This window comes from Phascolarctos cinereus, unplaced genomic scaffold, assembly GCF_003287225.1.
Source record: "Phascolarctos cinereus isolate Bilbo 61053 unplaced genomic scaffold, phaCin_HiC Scaffold_3;HRSCAF=262, whole genome shotgun sequence".
NCBI classification, from domain to species: domain Eukaryota; kingdom Metazoa; phylum Chordata; class Mammalia; order Diprotodontia; family Phascolarctidae; genus Phascolarctos; species Phascolarctos cinereus.
In genome coordinates this window covers 79,585,015-79,600,018 of record NW_027555736.1, presented here as the reverse complement: position 1 = coordinate 79,600,018, position 15,004 = coordinate 79,585,015, and the positions used below count along the sequence as shown (strand labels likewise).

General features: G+C 33.4%; 1 protein-coding gene across 1 annotated transcript in view; it reads left to right on the top strand.

The window, feature by feature from the left end:
- The window catches only part of EXOC6 (exocyst complex component 6), a 210,049-nt gene that overhangs the window by 46,771 nt on the left and 148,274 nt on the right, over positions 1–15,004 (top strand). Inside the window, 4 exon segments of the mRNA XM_020964121.2 lie at positions 527–574; positions 665–755; positions 3,802–3,847; positions 14,756–14,960. Of these exon segments, the coding sequence (XP_020819780.1) occupies positions 527–574; positions 665–755; positions 3,802–3,847; positions 14,756–14,960 (390 nt within the window).

Genomic DNA, 15,004 nt, shown 5'->3' with positions numbered 1-15,004 from the left:
ATGACCTAATGAGTCACTTAATATGTGGGAAAATCTGAGGTTGAGCTTTGCCTGCACCTGCAGTATCAAAATGTTGCTATAGATTGGAGATTTGTACATTTAATGTTAATCAACCACCCAGTGTTTGCATTCAGCAAAGTAAGAATGTTTAATTACCATAAAATGCAATCACCATTTCCTACAGACAATGAATGGCACATAGAGCTCATTGAAGTTATCAAAAAGGGACCAGTGGTCAATTGGGTCACTGATTTGAATTGTTTGACAGACTTAGAGAACCAAGTAAAGTTCAAAAATCCTGAGTAAATTTGAGAAGTTTGCCACAGAATCTGTTAAAAAGAACTGTCATAAGTAATTGAAGTTAACAAAAGCCCTTTGCAATGAAAAGTTCAAGTTCAAGCTGTAGAGTTAATTTGAGTTCTTTTGTTCTAAGTTTGTCAAGAAGCATGATCTGATTACAAGGGTGAGCAGCTACATCAGGGCAATATGTGCATACTTTTCTAACAAAGGTGAAATTATTTTTAAGGTCCAAGTTACTGATACCAACAGCAAGCTTCAAGATGCTGGAAAAGAGGTGAGTTTTTGGGTGTCTTCTTTATGTCTAGTGAATAGATGGAGCTTATTTAAATTGTTATTTTAAAATGTGAACTTTTTCATATCCAAGGTGATAGCTCAAACAGAAGACATCATTCGATGTAGAATTCAGCAGAGAAATATTACAACTGTAGTAGAAAAGTTGCAGTGTTGTCTTCCAGGTGAGTAAAATTATCTTTATTATGATTGTCTTGATAACATAGTAATGAAACACTAAAATCTAGTCATTCATCTCTATAATCTAAATTACAGATTATCTGGCAGTTATTCCAACATAGCCATATAACTATCCCTATGTTAGCATTATTCATCTTGATTTTTCATTGTTTTCCTGGCTGTTGTCAAAGCCTTTGTTTGATCATCTATTTCATTAATATCTCAGACAACAATTGTTCCTTAGGGTAGCTTCTCTCTCTAGTTTCCAAGGGAGGGAGAGAAATACACATTTGTGAATTTCTTTTCCTAAGCCTTTGCCTTCCCAGCAATGCAAGAAAGAAAAGGTGAAGAAGCATCCAAAAATGCTGCAGTTCTGTTTCCCTCCTCCTTCACTCTGAAATTCTTTGCTAAAACTTTTTATGGAACCATGAGGTCTTTAATTTCCTAGTTTGGAGCCTCAGCTACTGCTTTGTAAAGAAGTAAAGCCCAAGGAGGATTAATCTCATTTAATATTTATTATCTGATTCAATGCTTCCTTCTATTCATTGATAAAATCATAGGTTGACTATAATTCAAATCAGGAAAAAGAATTAACAGCTGTCTTATTTAGAAAGAGCTCCAGATTTGGATTCCAGTGACCTATGTTTAAATATTTTAGCCCTACCACTGTGTGATAGTGAGCAAGTCTAAATCCCTTTGAGCTTCATTTCTCTTAAATATGAGAAAAATGTCTGTCCTGTCTAACCCACGTAGTTAGAATGAGGATCAAATGAAATGATTTGTGAAAAGCACTCTGTAAATCATAACCTATTATATGAATATCTGATATTATATTTTTAAAGATATTAGATCAGAAATTTCTGCAGTGCCCAAGTGACATTAATATGTCCCCAAGGGGGACCTTGAATCTTTTAGACCACTAAATCTTGACTGTGATCTGAGAATACTACCAAGAAAGCAATAAGTTCCATTTATAGAGTATATTTCAGTGGCCTGAAAATCTTGCTTTGCCTTTCTAATGTATACCAAAGAATAACCTAGGCACTTGGAACAGGGTTCAAGGAATCTCATAGCCAGATGGATCTGTGATCTCATTCAAGTGAATGTTCTTTTCAACAGGGCACATTATGACCAGCCACGTAGATTGCAAACCCACACTGTGAACTCTTGTTAATGGTCCATGTGCCATGGTTTAATATACTTTCTTAAATAGAGACCTTATTAAAAATGGTTAGTTATCTAAAACAGAAGAGAAAATTTGTTACCAGGTTTCAAAAAAAGTTACTTCTTTCTTCCATATGATAAGAAGAGTTTCTAGATCTTTCTGAACTACTCTCAGATTCTTTTTTAATTTAGGCTATGTTGCTTTGGAAGATTAACTTTTTGGCTGTGAGAATATAGCTTCTGGTTTCAGGTTAGATTTTTGGGATTTAAAAAAAAACTGCCAAAACGACCTGTTTGGTCATAATGCTGTCTTTTGAAAATATATCCTGACATCAGATAAATTGAAAGAGTCATACTAGCAGGGTTTTTTTTTAAAAGCCCAGATGCCTGGTTGTGTGGTTGGTGATAATGATAATAATAGTAATATCTAGCATTTGTATAGCACTTTAAAGTTTGTGAAGTGCTTTACAAATCTGATCTCATTTTATCCTAACAACAGCTCTAAGAGGTAGGTGCTATTATTATGCCCATTTTACAGATGAGGAAACTGATGCTGACAAAGTTAAATGATTTGCTCAAAGTCACATAGCTTTCTGTCTGAGACTGAATTTGAACTCAGGTCTTCCTGACTACAGTTCTAGCTCCCTATCTACTGTGCAATCTTGCTTCCTCTAGGCATAAAAAAAATTGGATAATGAGGAAATTGTTTTTTAGACTTATTCTAGTCCTAAAGTAGCCTGCAGGTGGGAGAGGTCGGAGAATGGAGGGAAAACAAAACTGCTAATACTGCTATTGCCACTCTCAGGCTAACGAACAACTTTTTGAGTCTTAATGAGCAGGTTGCCCCTATAGCCTACAATAGCCACTAGGCTGTAGTCATAAAGAGGGAATCAGCTTTACTCAATGTGATTCCTATATCACTTTTTAGTATTGAGGCTACAAAGCAAGATTTCTCCTAGACCTAGGACTAGCAAACCTGTTGGTTTTGGAGACACTATTTACTTGGTCCTTAAGAGTTCCTGCAGCACAGTAACCACTTAATCAGTTACTTGGGATATCTTGGAATTCTAATATGGCGTTTGGATGAAAAGTTATTCATGTGATTGCCTAAAATATTTGTGGTGACACTATATTGTTACCGTGATGTCTTTTTACTGAACCCTGTGAAAATTATAGCAGATAATTAACAACCCTATGTCTTTAATGATAGAAAAGAACAAACTTCTTCCCTTTTAAATCAGCCTTTTAGTATAATTCATGTATTCTGCTGTAAATGTCATAGATTTTCCTATTTTTTATGGATTTTGGAATAAAACTTTCACTACGCTTAGTAGAACTTTATGATTTGATTTTTAAAAACTTGTTAGTTTATATGATTATATTTGTGTGTGTTGATCCACAGTAGGGATATAATAATATATTATAATCAATGAATAATAATAATATCAATAAGTAATATTACTGATCAATTATAATAAATATACTACCATATTATATAATTATATTACATACAAAATAATATTAAAATTAATAGTGAATTAATGAATAAGGGTTGTGTTTATGCTTTTACTGTAAAGAATAATTTTTACTTAGTTTAAGAAGGTTATTATACCTTGGTTATAGTTGTTAGAACATAGAAATTATTTTGGTCTCTATTGTGAAATATAGGTATATTGAAATTCAAACACCAATTTTGTTTATATAGAATCTTGAAATTTTACTTTAAAAAGGGTAAAATTAAACAATAGTTGAAATAAGACAGGAAATTAGTTAGTATTTTAGGTGTTCTTCTTTTTGGACCCTGTCTTCATATTGTAGTTTTAATCTTATGAAGTATTATTTTTAAACCAAAATGTGTTATGGTAATTTAATTTTATTTTAATACAGTCTTGGAAATGTACAGTAAACTGAAAGAACAGATGAATGCAAAAAGGTGAGTGGAGCTTTATAATTATTTTTAAATTAATATACTAACTTGGTTTTTTTTTACAACTAAAGGATTGGAGAAAAATAACATTAATTCATAATGTATGGAATTCTCTTTCTGCTTTTCATCATTATTTGTTTTATTTATGTGTGCTAATCATCATTAAAAAAGAAACACCCAACAATCTTGTTATATATTAACCTGTTCTGAGGCACAGTAGAAATCAGTTTACATAGATCTAACTCCTTACTTTTGTGAGTTTATAATCTGAGAGCTAATACTATTCATAAAATTAATACATGTACAACTGAACAAGAATGAAAAATGATACAGATTAGGCCAGTTAATAAATGTCTTTCGTTAAACTGTGTTGTAACTTTAGTCCTTATTGTGGTGTGGAGGTGACCCTAGTACTTGAAGGCTATGTCAGCAAAACACAAGCTCACATAGGTCTCAGTAAACTCTAAAAGCTTTGAATATGGAGCAAGCAAGAGTGTAAGTTCTTGTAAATTTGGAGAGATTTATCACCAGAAGGTTGGCCGCTAGGTGATGAATTTTATATCCAAGGCAACTCATGATCAGGAACTCGTAGAGCTCAGTTGAGAAAGGCAGTGGTCAGATTTGCTGTGGATCAGACTACCTAGGTAGGGAGCACTAAAACCTGCAGAGCAATAGCAGGATTAGCTCACACATTCCCTCCAAAAATGTGCTGAGCCTGGCCCTAATATAAAGTTTGAAAGTAGACTGGAAGAATAAGCAAACAAGAAAAGAATCCCACCAAAGAAAAACTATTATGATGGTAAGGATGGTCAAGACACAAATCAAGAATAAGAGAATAACTCAAAAATATCTGTAGGCAAAGCCTCAAAAGGAAAAAAAACCCCACCAAAACTCGGGCACAAGTTTAACTAGAATTCCTGGAAGCCATGCTGCAATAATTTTTAAAAAATGTTTTTATAAATGATATGAAAGTGTTAGAGATAAACATTAGAAAAGAAATTAGTGTTGTGGAAGAATTGGAAAGGGAATTAGCAGTTTGGCACAAGAAGTACAAAACAAGCAGCAAATTCCCTGAAAATTAGAATAAACTAATTAGAAGCTAAGGATTTCCCAAGATAACAGGAATATTAAAACAAAATCAAAAGCCTGAAAAAGTAGAAGAAAATATAAACTGTCAGCTGCAAAACAACTGACCTGGAAAACAGGTAGAAGACATAATTTAAGAATCATTGTATTACCTGAGAGCCAACCAAAAAAAGATCTTATGCATCATATTGGATGATTTTCTTTCTTTCTTTCTTTCTTTCTTTCTTTCTTTCTTTCTTTCTTTCTTTCTTTCTTTCTTTCTTTCTTTCTTTTGTAATTTAAAAATTTTAAACTTAAATACAAAATGAGAAAAGAAAAAAATATTGCCATGGATGCAGCTTACCATAAGAGAGGATTCAATATAAAAAAATTAATTTCCGTTTTAAGAAAACCTATATAAACTAAACATTGTTTTTAAAGCTGCCCAGCTTTTCTTTGCTTCTTTGTTGGTTTTCTTTTGTTCTCTGCTGTGCACTTTTTATTTTATTTTTTTCCCCTCCCTTCTCCCACCACCCTTAAGAAGGCTACAATTAAGCATGGATATATATGCATATATATTAGATATCTATAAACATAGACATATATACACATATACAATCATACACATAAATGTAAGACTGTACTATGCTTATTTCCTCCTATTATCTGTTTCCCTGAAGGTGGATAGCATCTTTCTTCATAAGTCCAAGTCTTTACACATTTTTCTAAAGCAACCAACTCATCATTTCCTACACCACAGCAATATTCCAGCCTAGTCACATCCTCTCCAAGAGATTATGAAAGTTTTTTTCTCCCAATTTTTTGCATTCCTTCTATTCTTGACTATATAGGTTTTATTTATACAAGAAAATTTTAATTTAAAATAATTGAAATTATCCTTTTTATACTTCATCAATGCTCTCACCTTATAATATAGTTTAAGGTCTGATACTGCTGAATCTACTTCCTTTATGTCTTTTCCCACTGATTTCTTTGAAGTTCCTGACTTTTTGTTCTTCCCAGTGAACTTTATTATTATTTTTTTAACTCAGTAAAGTAATTTTTTAGTAATTTAGTTGGGATGACATTGAATAAATCAGGTAAAATTGTCATTTAAAAAATTATATGGTCTTTGCCTACCCATGAACAATAAATTTTGCTTCAGTTATTTAGATATGAGTTTATTTGTGTAAAAATTGTTTATTGTTTATGTTTATATAGTTTCTGTGTCTGTTTTGGCAGGTATACACTCAAGTCTTTTATACTATCTAGGTATTTTAAATGGTGTAAAACAATATTGAATAATATTGCTGACACATAGTGTAGTTTCTTTATTTTTCACTTTTGATACAATCTATTTTAACTTTAACTTTGTCTGAGATCATTATTGATATCTCTGCTTTTTTTACGTATTAAATTATACTCCTGCCTTTCGTTTTATCTTTGTGTATATCTCATTTTTATGTTTCCTGAAAGCAATATATTGTTGAATTCAAATTTTTTTGCTTAATATCTTTTTCCAAGTACATGTAAAAACAGTTTTGACATTTTTTTGCAAGTTTTGAATTCCAAATTCTCTCTCTTTCTCCCCTACCACTCCCCCCACCCCCAAATGAGAAGGCAAGCAATTTGATATAGGTTATACATGTGTAGTCCTGCAAAACACATTTCCATGTAAGTTATACTGAGAAAGAAAACACAGAAAAAACCCCAAAGAAAAATAAAGAAAAAGTATCTTTGATCTGCATTCAGGCTCTACCAGTTTTTTCTCTGGAGATGGACAACACCTTTCATCATAAGTCCTACAAGAACTGGTTTGGATCATTGTATTGCTGAGAATAGCAAAGTTATTGAATTCAAATTTTTAATCTGTTATCCATTTCATTTTTATGGGGAAATTAGTCCCATTCACATTCTAAGCTATAGTTACTTGTGGTGTATTTTCCTGCTTCCTGTTTTTCCTTACTATCCTTCTCACCCTATTTACCCTATCCCTCCTCACTCCTCTGCTTTATTTCTATCTGCTACATTGCCCTCCTATTCCTTAACCTACCCACTCCTGTAAGAGTCCCTCCTATATCCTCTTTACCCCACCCTATCCCCTTGCTCTGTTATTTTTTTTTTCTGAATTTAAAATGTTGTTCCCTCTCTAGCCCATTCCCAATGAGAGTAAGGTTCCAGCACTACCTGCCCTCCCCCCTATCATCTTCTGTATCAGTTTTTCCTTTTATATCTCATTTGTATGAGCTAATTCCTCCTTTTTATCTCTCTCTACACAGTTTTATTTTTTTAGAATCACCCCATTATACTCAGCTTAGCCCACACCTTTCTTTCAAACTACCAAATAATGGTGACAGTCAGAAGAGTACTGCTAATATTTTCATAGATACGAAGTAAACAATTGAGTCCGTTACAATTGGTCTTTAATGTTTACCTTATATTTCTTCTGGATGTTATGTGTTGAATTTTCCCTTAAGTTCTGGGGTTTTTGTCACAAAAATCTTGAAAGTCTTTTGAGTTCATTAAATATCAATTTTCATTTTCATTCAGGATTATACTTTGCTGGATAAATTACCCTTAGTCATAATCCCAGATATTTTGCTATATGGAATATAGTATTCCAAGACTTACAGTCCTTCAGTATAATAACTGCTAGGTCTTGTGTAATTCTTAGCGTAGCCACATGATATTTAAATTTTTTTTTCTTGTTGCTTCCAGTATTTTCTCCTTAACCTGGGAGCTTTGAAACTTGGCTATAATATTCCTATAAGTTTTCCTCCTGGGATCTCTTTCAGGTAGTGATCAGTGGATTTTTTTCTATTTCTACTGTGTCTTCTTGTTCTAGAATTTCAGGACAATTTTCCCTGATAATTTCTTGTAATATTGTATCAAGATTCTTTTTATTAATTGTAATTTTCAGGTAGTCCAACTATTCTTATATTATTTCTCCTCATTCTGTTCTCCTGATCAGTTGTTTTTCTGATGAGATATTTCACTTTCTCTTCTATTTTTTCATTCTTTTGTTTTATGATTTCTTGGTGTCTTAGAACGTCATTAGCTTCCCCTTGCCCAATTCTAGTTTTCAAGGAATTATTTTCTTCCTTAAGTTTTTAATTCTTTTTTTCTAATTGGTTGACTTTCTTTTCATAATTTTCTTGATTTTCTTGGATTGCTCTTATCTTAAAAAAATTTTTTTCCTCTCTCTTATTAGATTTTTAAAGTCCTTTTTAAGTTCTTCCAAGAATTCTTTTTGTGTTTGGAACCATTTGACAGTTTTTGTTGAAAAAGGAGTGGCTTTTTTAGCTGCGTTATCTTCCTCTGAATATGAACCTAGATCTTCTCTATCCCCATAGTAACTATCTGTGGTTGGGTTTTTTCTCCTTTGCTTACTCATTTTTGTTTATTTATGTATTGTTTTGTTTTGGTTTGGTTTTAGCAGCTATTAGTATAATCAAGTTGTAGTCCTGAGGTATGGGGAATGATGCCCCATGCCTCAGGTCCTTCTTAGTGTTATCTTCTGAGGTCTGTCTTGGGGCCCAATCTTGGGCTGTCTTCTCTACTCCTAAGCTTCAGCTAGGGCCCCCAGCCACACTGTCCTACAAATCATCTCCCCTCACTTAATAGTATTTTATTTTTTTCTAATTACATGGAAAGATAGTTTTCAACATTCACTTTTATAAGATTTTGAGTTCCAAATTTTCTCCTCTTCCATCTCCTTCACCCTCCCCAAGACAGTGTGCAATCCTACGTATACGTTCATATTAAACATATTTTCACATTAGTCATGTTATAAAGAAGAATTAGAACCAATGGGAGGAACCATGAGAAACAAGAAAACAAGCAAAAAAAAAGAGAGCAAATAGTATGCTTCAATCTGCATTCAGACTCCATAGTTCTTTTTCTGGATGTGGATAGCATTTGCCATTATTAGTCTTTTGGAGTTGTCTTAGATACTTGTATTGCTGAGAAACTGCTCATCATTTCTTATGGAACAATAATATTCCGTTACATTCATATGCTACAACTTGTTCAGCCATTCCCCAGTTGATGGTCATCCCCTCAATTTCCAATTCTTTGCCACCACAAAAAGAGCTGCTCAAAATATTTTTGTATATGTGAGTCCTTTTCTCTTTTTTATAATCTCTTTAGGATATGAACCTAGTACAGGTATTGCTGGATGAAAGGGTATGCACAATTTTATAGCCCTTTGGGCATAGTTACAAATTGCTTTTTAGAATGGTTGGATCAGTTCACAATTCCACCAGCAATGCATTCCAATTTTCCCACATCTCCTCCAACATTTATCATTTACCTTTTTTGTCATATTAGCCAATCTGATATGTGTGATGTGATATCTCAGAATTGTTTAAATTTGCATTTCTTTAATCAATAGTGATTTAGACCATTTTTATATGACTACAGATAGCCTTAATTTCTTTATCTGAAAACTGCCTGATCATATCCTTTGACCATTTTTCAATTTGACATCAGTTGGGGAATGACTTGTATTCTGATAAATTTGACTCAGTTCTCTATGTTTTAGAAATGAGGCCTTTATCAGAGACATTGGCTGTAAAAATTGTTTCCCAGCTTTCTGCTTCCCTTCTAATCTTGGTTGCATTGGCATTGTTTGTGCAAACCCTTTTTAATTTAATGTAATCAAAATTATCCATTTTGCATTTCATAATGTTCTGTCTCTCTTGTTTGGTAATAAATTCTGCCCTTCTCCATAGATCTGACAGGTAAACTATTCCTTGCTCTCCTCATTTGCTTATGGTATCACCCTCTATGTCTAAATCGTGTCTAAACCCATTTTGACCTCATCTTGGTACGTGGTATAAGATGTTGGTCTATGTCTATTTTCTGCCATACTGTTTTTTAGTTTTCCCTGCAGTTTTCATCAAATAGTGAGTTCTTATCCCAGAAGCTGGAGTCTTTGGGTTTATCAAACATTTGATTACTATAGTTATTGACCTCTGTGTCTTGTGCACCTAACCTATCCCACTGATCTACCCCTCTATTTCTTAACCAGGACCAAATAGTTTTGATGATTGCAGCTTTATAATACAGTTTTAAATTTTGTAGGCTAGGCCACCTTCCCTTCTTGCAAATGATCTTGCTTCCTGGAGTCCCTCCAGTACCTGTGAACTACAGCTGTCCTCTCTGCCCCTAATTGAAACTCTGCTGTCCTACAAATGCCCACAGACAACGGGATCCCTGCCCCTTGCTACAGCACTTACCAGGTGTGTTCCTGCTCCTTCTCCGCACAGCCACAGCCCAGGACCTATCTGGTCAGCACTGCTGCGCTTGACATCCCTCTACTGTGGAAGGTCCTTCAGTTGTTTCCTACTCAGCAATCAGACACCTACACTGTTTGTGAGATGAAAGTTTCTAAGGCTATGGCTGCCTCTCAAAGCAGTTGCCCCCAGGGCTTGTTGTTTGTTGATTCTGCAGAGTCAGCCTGGAGGTATTTACACTTGGCTGAGGCCAAACCTCTGCCCCTGGAGGTTGGGTCTTTCCTCGGGTCTTCTCAGATTGTTTGCCCCGTGTTTATTTCTGTTGCTCTAAGGCAATGTTCTGTTTTTGGTTTTTTTTTTGGTGGAGGAAATTTGGAGAGCTGAAAAGTTTTCTGACCTACCCTGCCATCTTCCCAGAATCCTCTCCTAGAATGATTTCATCCCATCATATTTCAGGAAAGCTTAAAAGAAAACTGCTCAGATCTTTTAAAATCAGAGAAAAATAGAAATGGAAAGAATCTATTGGTTTTCTCCTGAAAAAACCACAAAATCAAAACTCCCAGGAACATTATAGCAAAAGATCTAGAACTTCTAGTTAAAGAAAAAAAATTGCAAGGAATCAGAAAAAATTAAAAGGATCCACAGTCAGTACTACAAAGGAGCAGAGACTTATAACAATATTCCAGAAAGCAAAGGATATAGACTTACAACCAAGAATAACTTACTCAGTAAATTGTGTATTATTATGCTACAAGGGGAAAATAGATTTTTAATGAAATAGAAAACTTTCAAACATTCTTTATGAAAAAAACAGATCTGAGTAGAAACTTTGAAGTACAAACATAGTAGTTAAGAGAGCATAAAAAGATAAATAGAATTGAGAAATGGGAGGTTGCATTATTTACATTCTAATATTATTAGGAACATATGATACAAGTGTCCCTTAATGTCATTAGGAATTACAAAAGAGGGTTAAATAAGACAGACAGCCTAGGAATGTTTTGTTATGTTCCAATTATCTTAAAAAAAGAAAGGAAATGGAAAAAAAATACATTAGGAAGAAAAAGGGAAGGTGAGTAGAGGAACTTCAATCTCACATAATCAGGAGTGAGTGTGTGTGTGTGTGTGTGTGTACACGTACAAGACTGTACGAAGAAGAAGGAAGGAGTAGGGGGAGTGGGAATCCCTTGAATGTCACTTTCATGTGAACTGGTCACAGGAAGGTAGAACATGTACACATAATAAGAGTTTGGTGTACAGATATATTTACCTCCATAGAGAAACAGAATTAAATAGAGAGAGGAGAATAGAGGGAGGACTTAGTCATAAGCAAAATAAACTCTAAACTAGAGAGTAGATTACAAAGAGCAACTTTAAAAAGAAAGAATAGGAACCTGAGATTGGAGTCTGGGTGAGAGAAAGGGGGAAGAAAAATGGGGGGGGAGCTGAAGCAGAATGCATCAAGCATAGAGCACTTGTGCTAAACACACACCTTTCTCATCATCTCCCTTTTCTTTGTAAAGAGGAGGGTAGGAAGCAAAAAATATAATTGAATAGAATGGAGAGAAATATGTAATTAATTAGTATAATTATGAATGTAAATGGGATACCTTCACCCATAAAATGGAAGAGGATAGAAGAATGAATTATAAAGTAGAATCCAATTTGTTATTTATAAGAAACACACTTGAAACATAAAGATTCACAGAGCATTAAAATAATGGATTGGAGTAAGATTTATTATGCTTCAGCTAAAAAAACCCAAGCAAACCCAGGGGTCACAAACACCATCTCAGAGAAGACCACAACAAAAATAGACTTAATTAAAAGATATAATCAGGAAAATTACATTATGCTGAAAGGTACTACAGATAATGGATTAATATCAATACATATATTGTGTAATGGAATAGCATTAAAGGAAATGGTACAGTGGATAGAGTATCAGGTCTAAAGTCAGGAAGACTCATCTTCTTGTGTTCAAATGTAGCCTCAGACATTTATTAGTTGTGTGATCCTGAGAAAGTCACTTAACCCTTTTGCCTCAGTTTCTTCATCTGTAAAATGAGCTGGAGAAGGAAATGGCAAACTACTCCAGTATCTTTGCCGAGAAAACACCACATGGGGTCATAAAGAGTCAGACATGACTGAAAAACAACAAACAGCACTTAAAAGAAAAAGTGAATTATTTACAGGGAAGAATAGAACACAAAACTACAAATAGTTGGGGACTTCACTGTATTCCTTTCAGACCTAAACACATCTAATTAAAAAAAAAGAAAGAGGTTAAGGATCTGAATAGAATTTTATAAGAGTTAGATATGATAGATCTTGGGTAATAATTACTGAGTGGGAATAATTACTGAGTGGGAATAGAAAGGTGTTTAAATGTTTTGAATTATAAACAAATTAGAGAAGCAAGGAAGAACATAACCATAGGTAGGAAAAAAGTTTATGTTAGAGATGATCACAGGTGGTAAATTGAACATTTGAATTACACAAAATGAAAAAGTTTGAACACAAACAAAACCCATGCAGTTAAATTGGAAGAGAAGCAATTAACTAGGAAAAAAAAAACAATCTTTGCAGCAAGTTTTTCTTATAAAGGTTTCAATTATACAACATATATGGAATTGATTCAGATATGTTAGATAAGAGCCATCCCCAGTTAATAAATGGTCAAAGGATATGAACAAACAGTTCTCAAGGGAAGAAATTAAATCAGTGATTTGGAAAACTGTTCCAAATCACTGATAATTAGAGTAATGTTAATTAAAGCAAGTCTGAGGTTCTACCTCTCATCCATCAGATTGGTAAAATTGATAACAAAGAAAAATTATGAATGTTGGGAGAGCTATGGGAAAGCAGTTACTATTGGTAGAACTGTGAATTTGTATGGCAGTTCTGGAAAACGGTTTATAAATATTCTCTAAAAATGACCAAACTACACATAACTTTTGACCTAGCAATACCATTATTATGCCTGTATCCCAGGAAGATGAAAGAAAGATGAAAAGCTCCTATATGCAAAAATATTTATTAACAACTCTTTTTTTGTAGTGGCCAAGAGGGTAGTCATCAATTGGGGAATAGCTGAACTAATTATGGCATATGAATATAATGGATTACTATTGGGATATGAGAAAAGATGAAAGGGATACTTTCAGAGAAGTCTAGGATGACTTGTATGAATTTATGTAGAGTGAAGTGAGTAGATCCTAAAGAACAATTATATAGTAACAGTGAAGACAAACAATTCTGAAAGAATTCTTATTAATGCAATGACCATTCATGATTCCAGATGACCAGTGTTGAATTGTGCTACCCAACTCCTGACAGGTGATGGAGCACATTATGCTGAAAAAAATCTGTTTTCAGAAGTAAATAACTAAAATAACATTCTTAAAATAATGACTTAAATTATGCAAATTGGTGGTTACCTGGGAAAAGTAGGGGGGAAAAACACCCGAAAGAAAACGCTTAAGAGATTGTAAAAACTAAAAATTTGTTAAATACATTGTATCCATTTCCCAGCACGCTAGTTTCTTCTTACTGAAAATATTAAATGTAGGCAAAAAGTTTTAGACAAATTGACCGGTAGGTGAATTGGTTTTAGGGAAATTGAGTATTAGTCAATTTGTTTAAGGCAATTAGCTTGCTTCCTATCTACTCTACTCATTTTATTTTAAACCAGATATTCACAGATTTAGGACTAATTGTTTTATTTTCATTTTGATGGTAAATTCATCATGTTAGGAAAATCAGGTTATTACCAGTGTGACTTTGGGCAAGTCACTGAATTTTTCTGAGCCTTTGTTTTCTAATCAGTAAAATGAGGGCGTTAGACTAGATGACTTCAAAAGTCTATACCACCCTTAAATCTCATGATCCTGTGATATGTAATGTCTGATAGGACTTTGATTCTTGTCCCAGCCTTGCCACTAACTAATTGTATAATTTGGCTAAGTTAGGTAACTTTCTATGCTTCACTTTCTTTATCTGTAAAATTGAGAAGATAACAGCTGCCCTACCTACTTCATAGGTTTGTTGTTTTAGGCAAAATGGTTTTTGATTATGAAGTTGATAATGAAGCAAAAATAGTGGGTTAAAATGTAGTAATTTACCTAAAAGCTATTTGAAAGGTAAAAAACCTAGTTTTGCAACAGCCCGGGTTATTCCTAATTACCTAAGTAATTTCACAGATATTGTGAAATTAATTTTTTAAAAAGTTCATTTTAATTTAATTTTTTAAAATGCTATGTAAAATTTAGAAAGGAAAAGTAAGACTTGAAATGACCAAATAGTTTGAAAGTCACCGTACTGCATAAAGGTAAATTGTGTTGATGATAACAATGCTATGAATGAATAAATCAGATAACTAATAAAGAGATTGTACTTACGTGATATAGCCTTGTACATAGCCATCTCTGGACTTGTGCAGAACACTGTAATATGTGGCAAATAGAAAAGAATGCTTATTTTATTGGACCCTTCCCAGTAAAGAAGGGAGAACTATCTTTAGAATAAATTATGACTTGATATATTTTTTGGAATTGTTTTTAAAGCTTTTGTAATTAGAACATTTCATAGAACTTCCTTTTTTCCTTTGTAGGTACTACTCTGCTCTAAAAACTATGGAACAATTAGAAAACATATATTTTCCTCGGGTTAGTCAATACCGGTTTTGTCAGATAATGATAGAAAATCTTCCAAAACTCAGGGAGGATATAAAAGAAATCTCCATGTCTGATCTCAAAGACTTTTTAGAGAGCATTCGAAAACATTCCAATAAAATAGGTGAAACAGCAATGAAACAGGTGAGATTAATAATGAAATAGTTTTCATCTAACATGTTATTTTA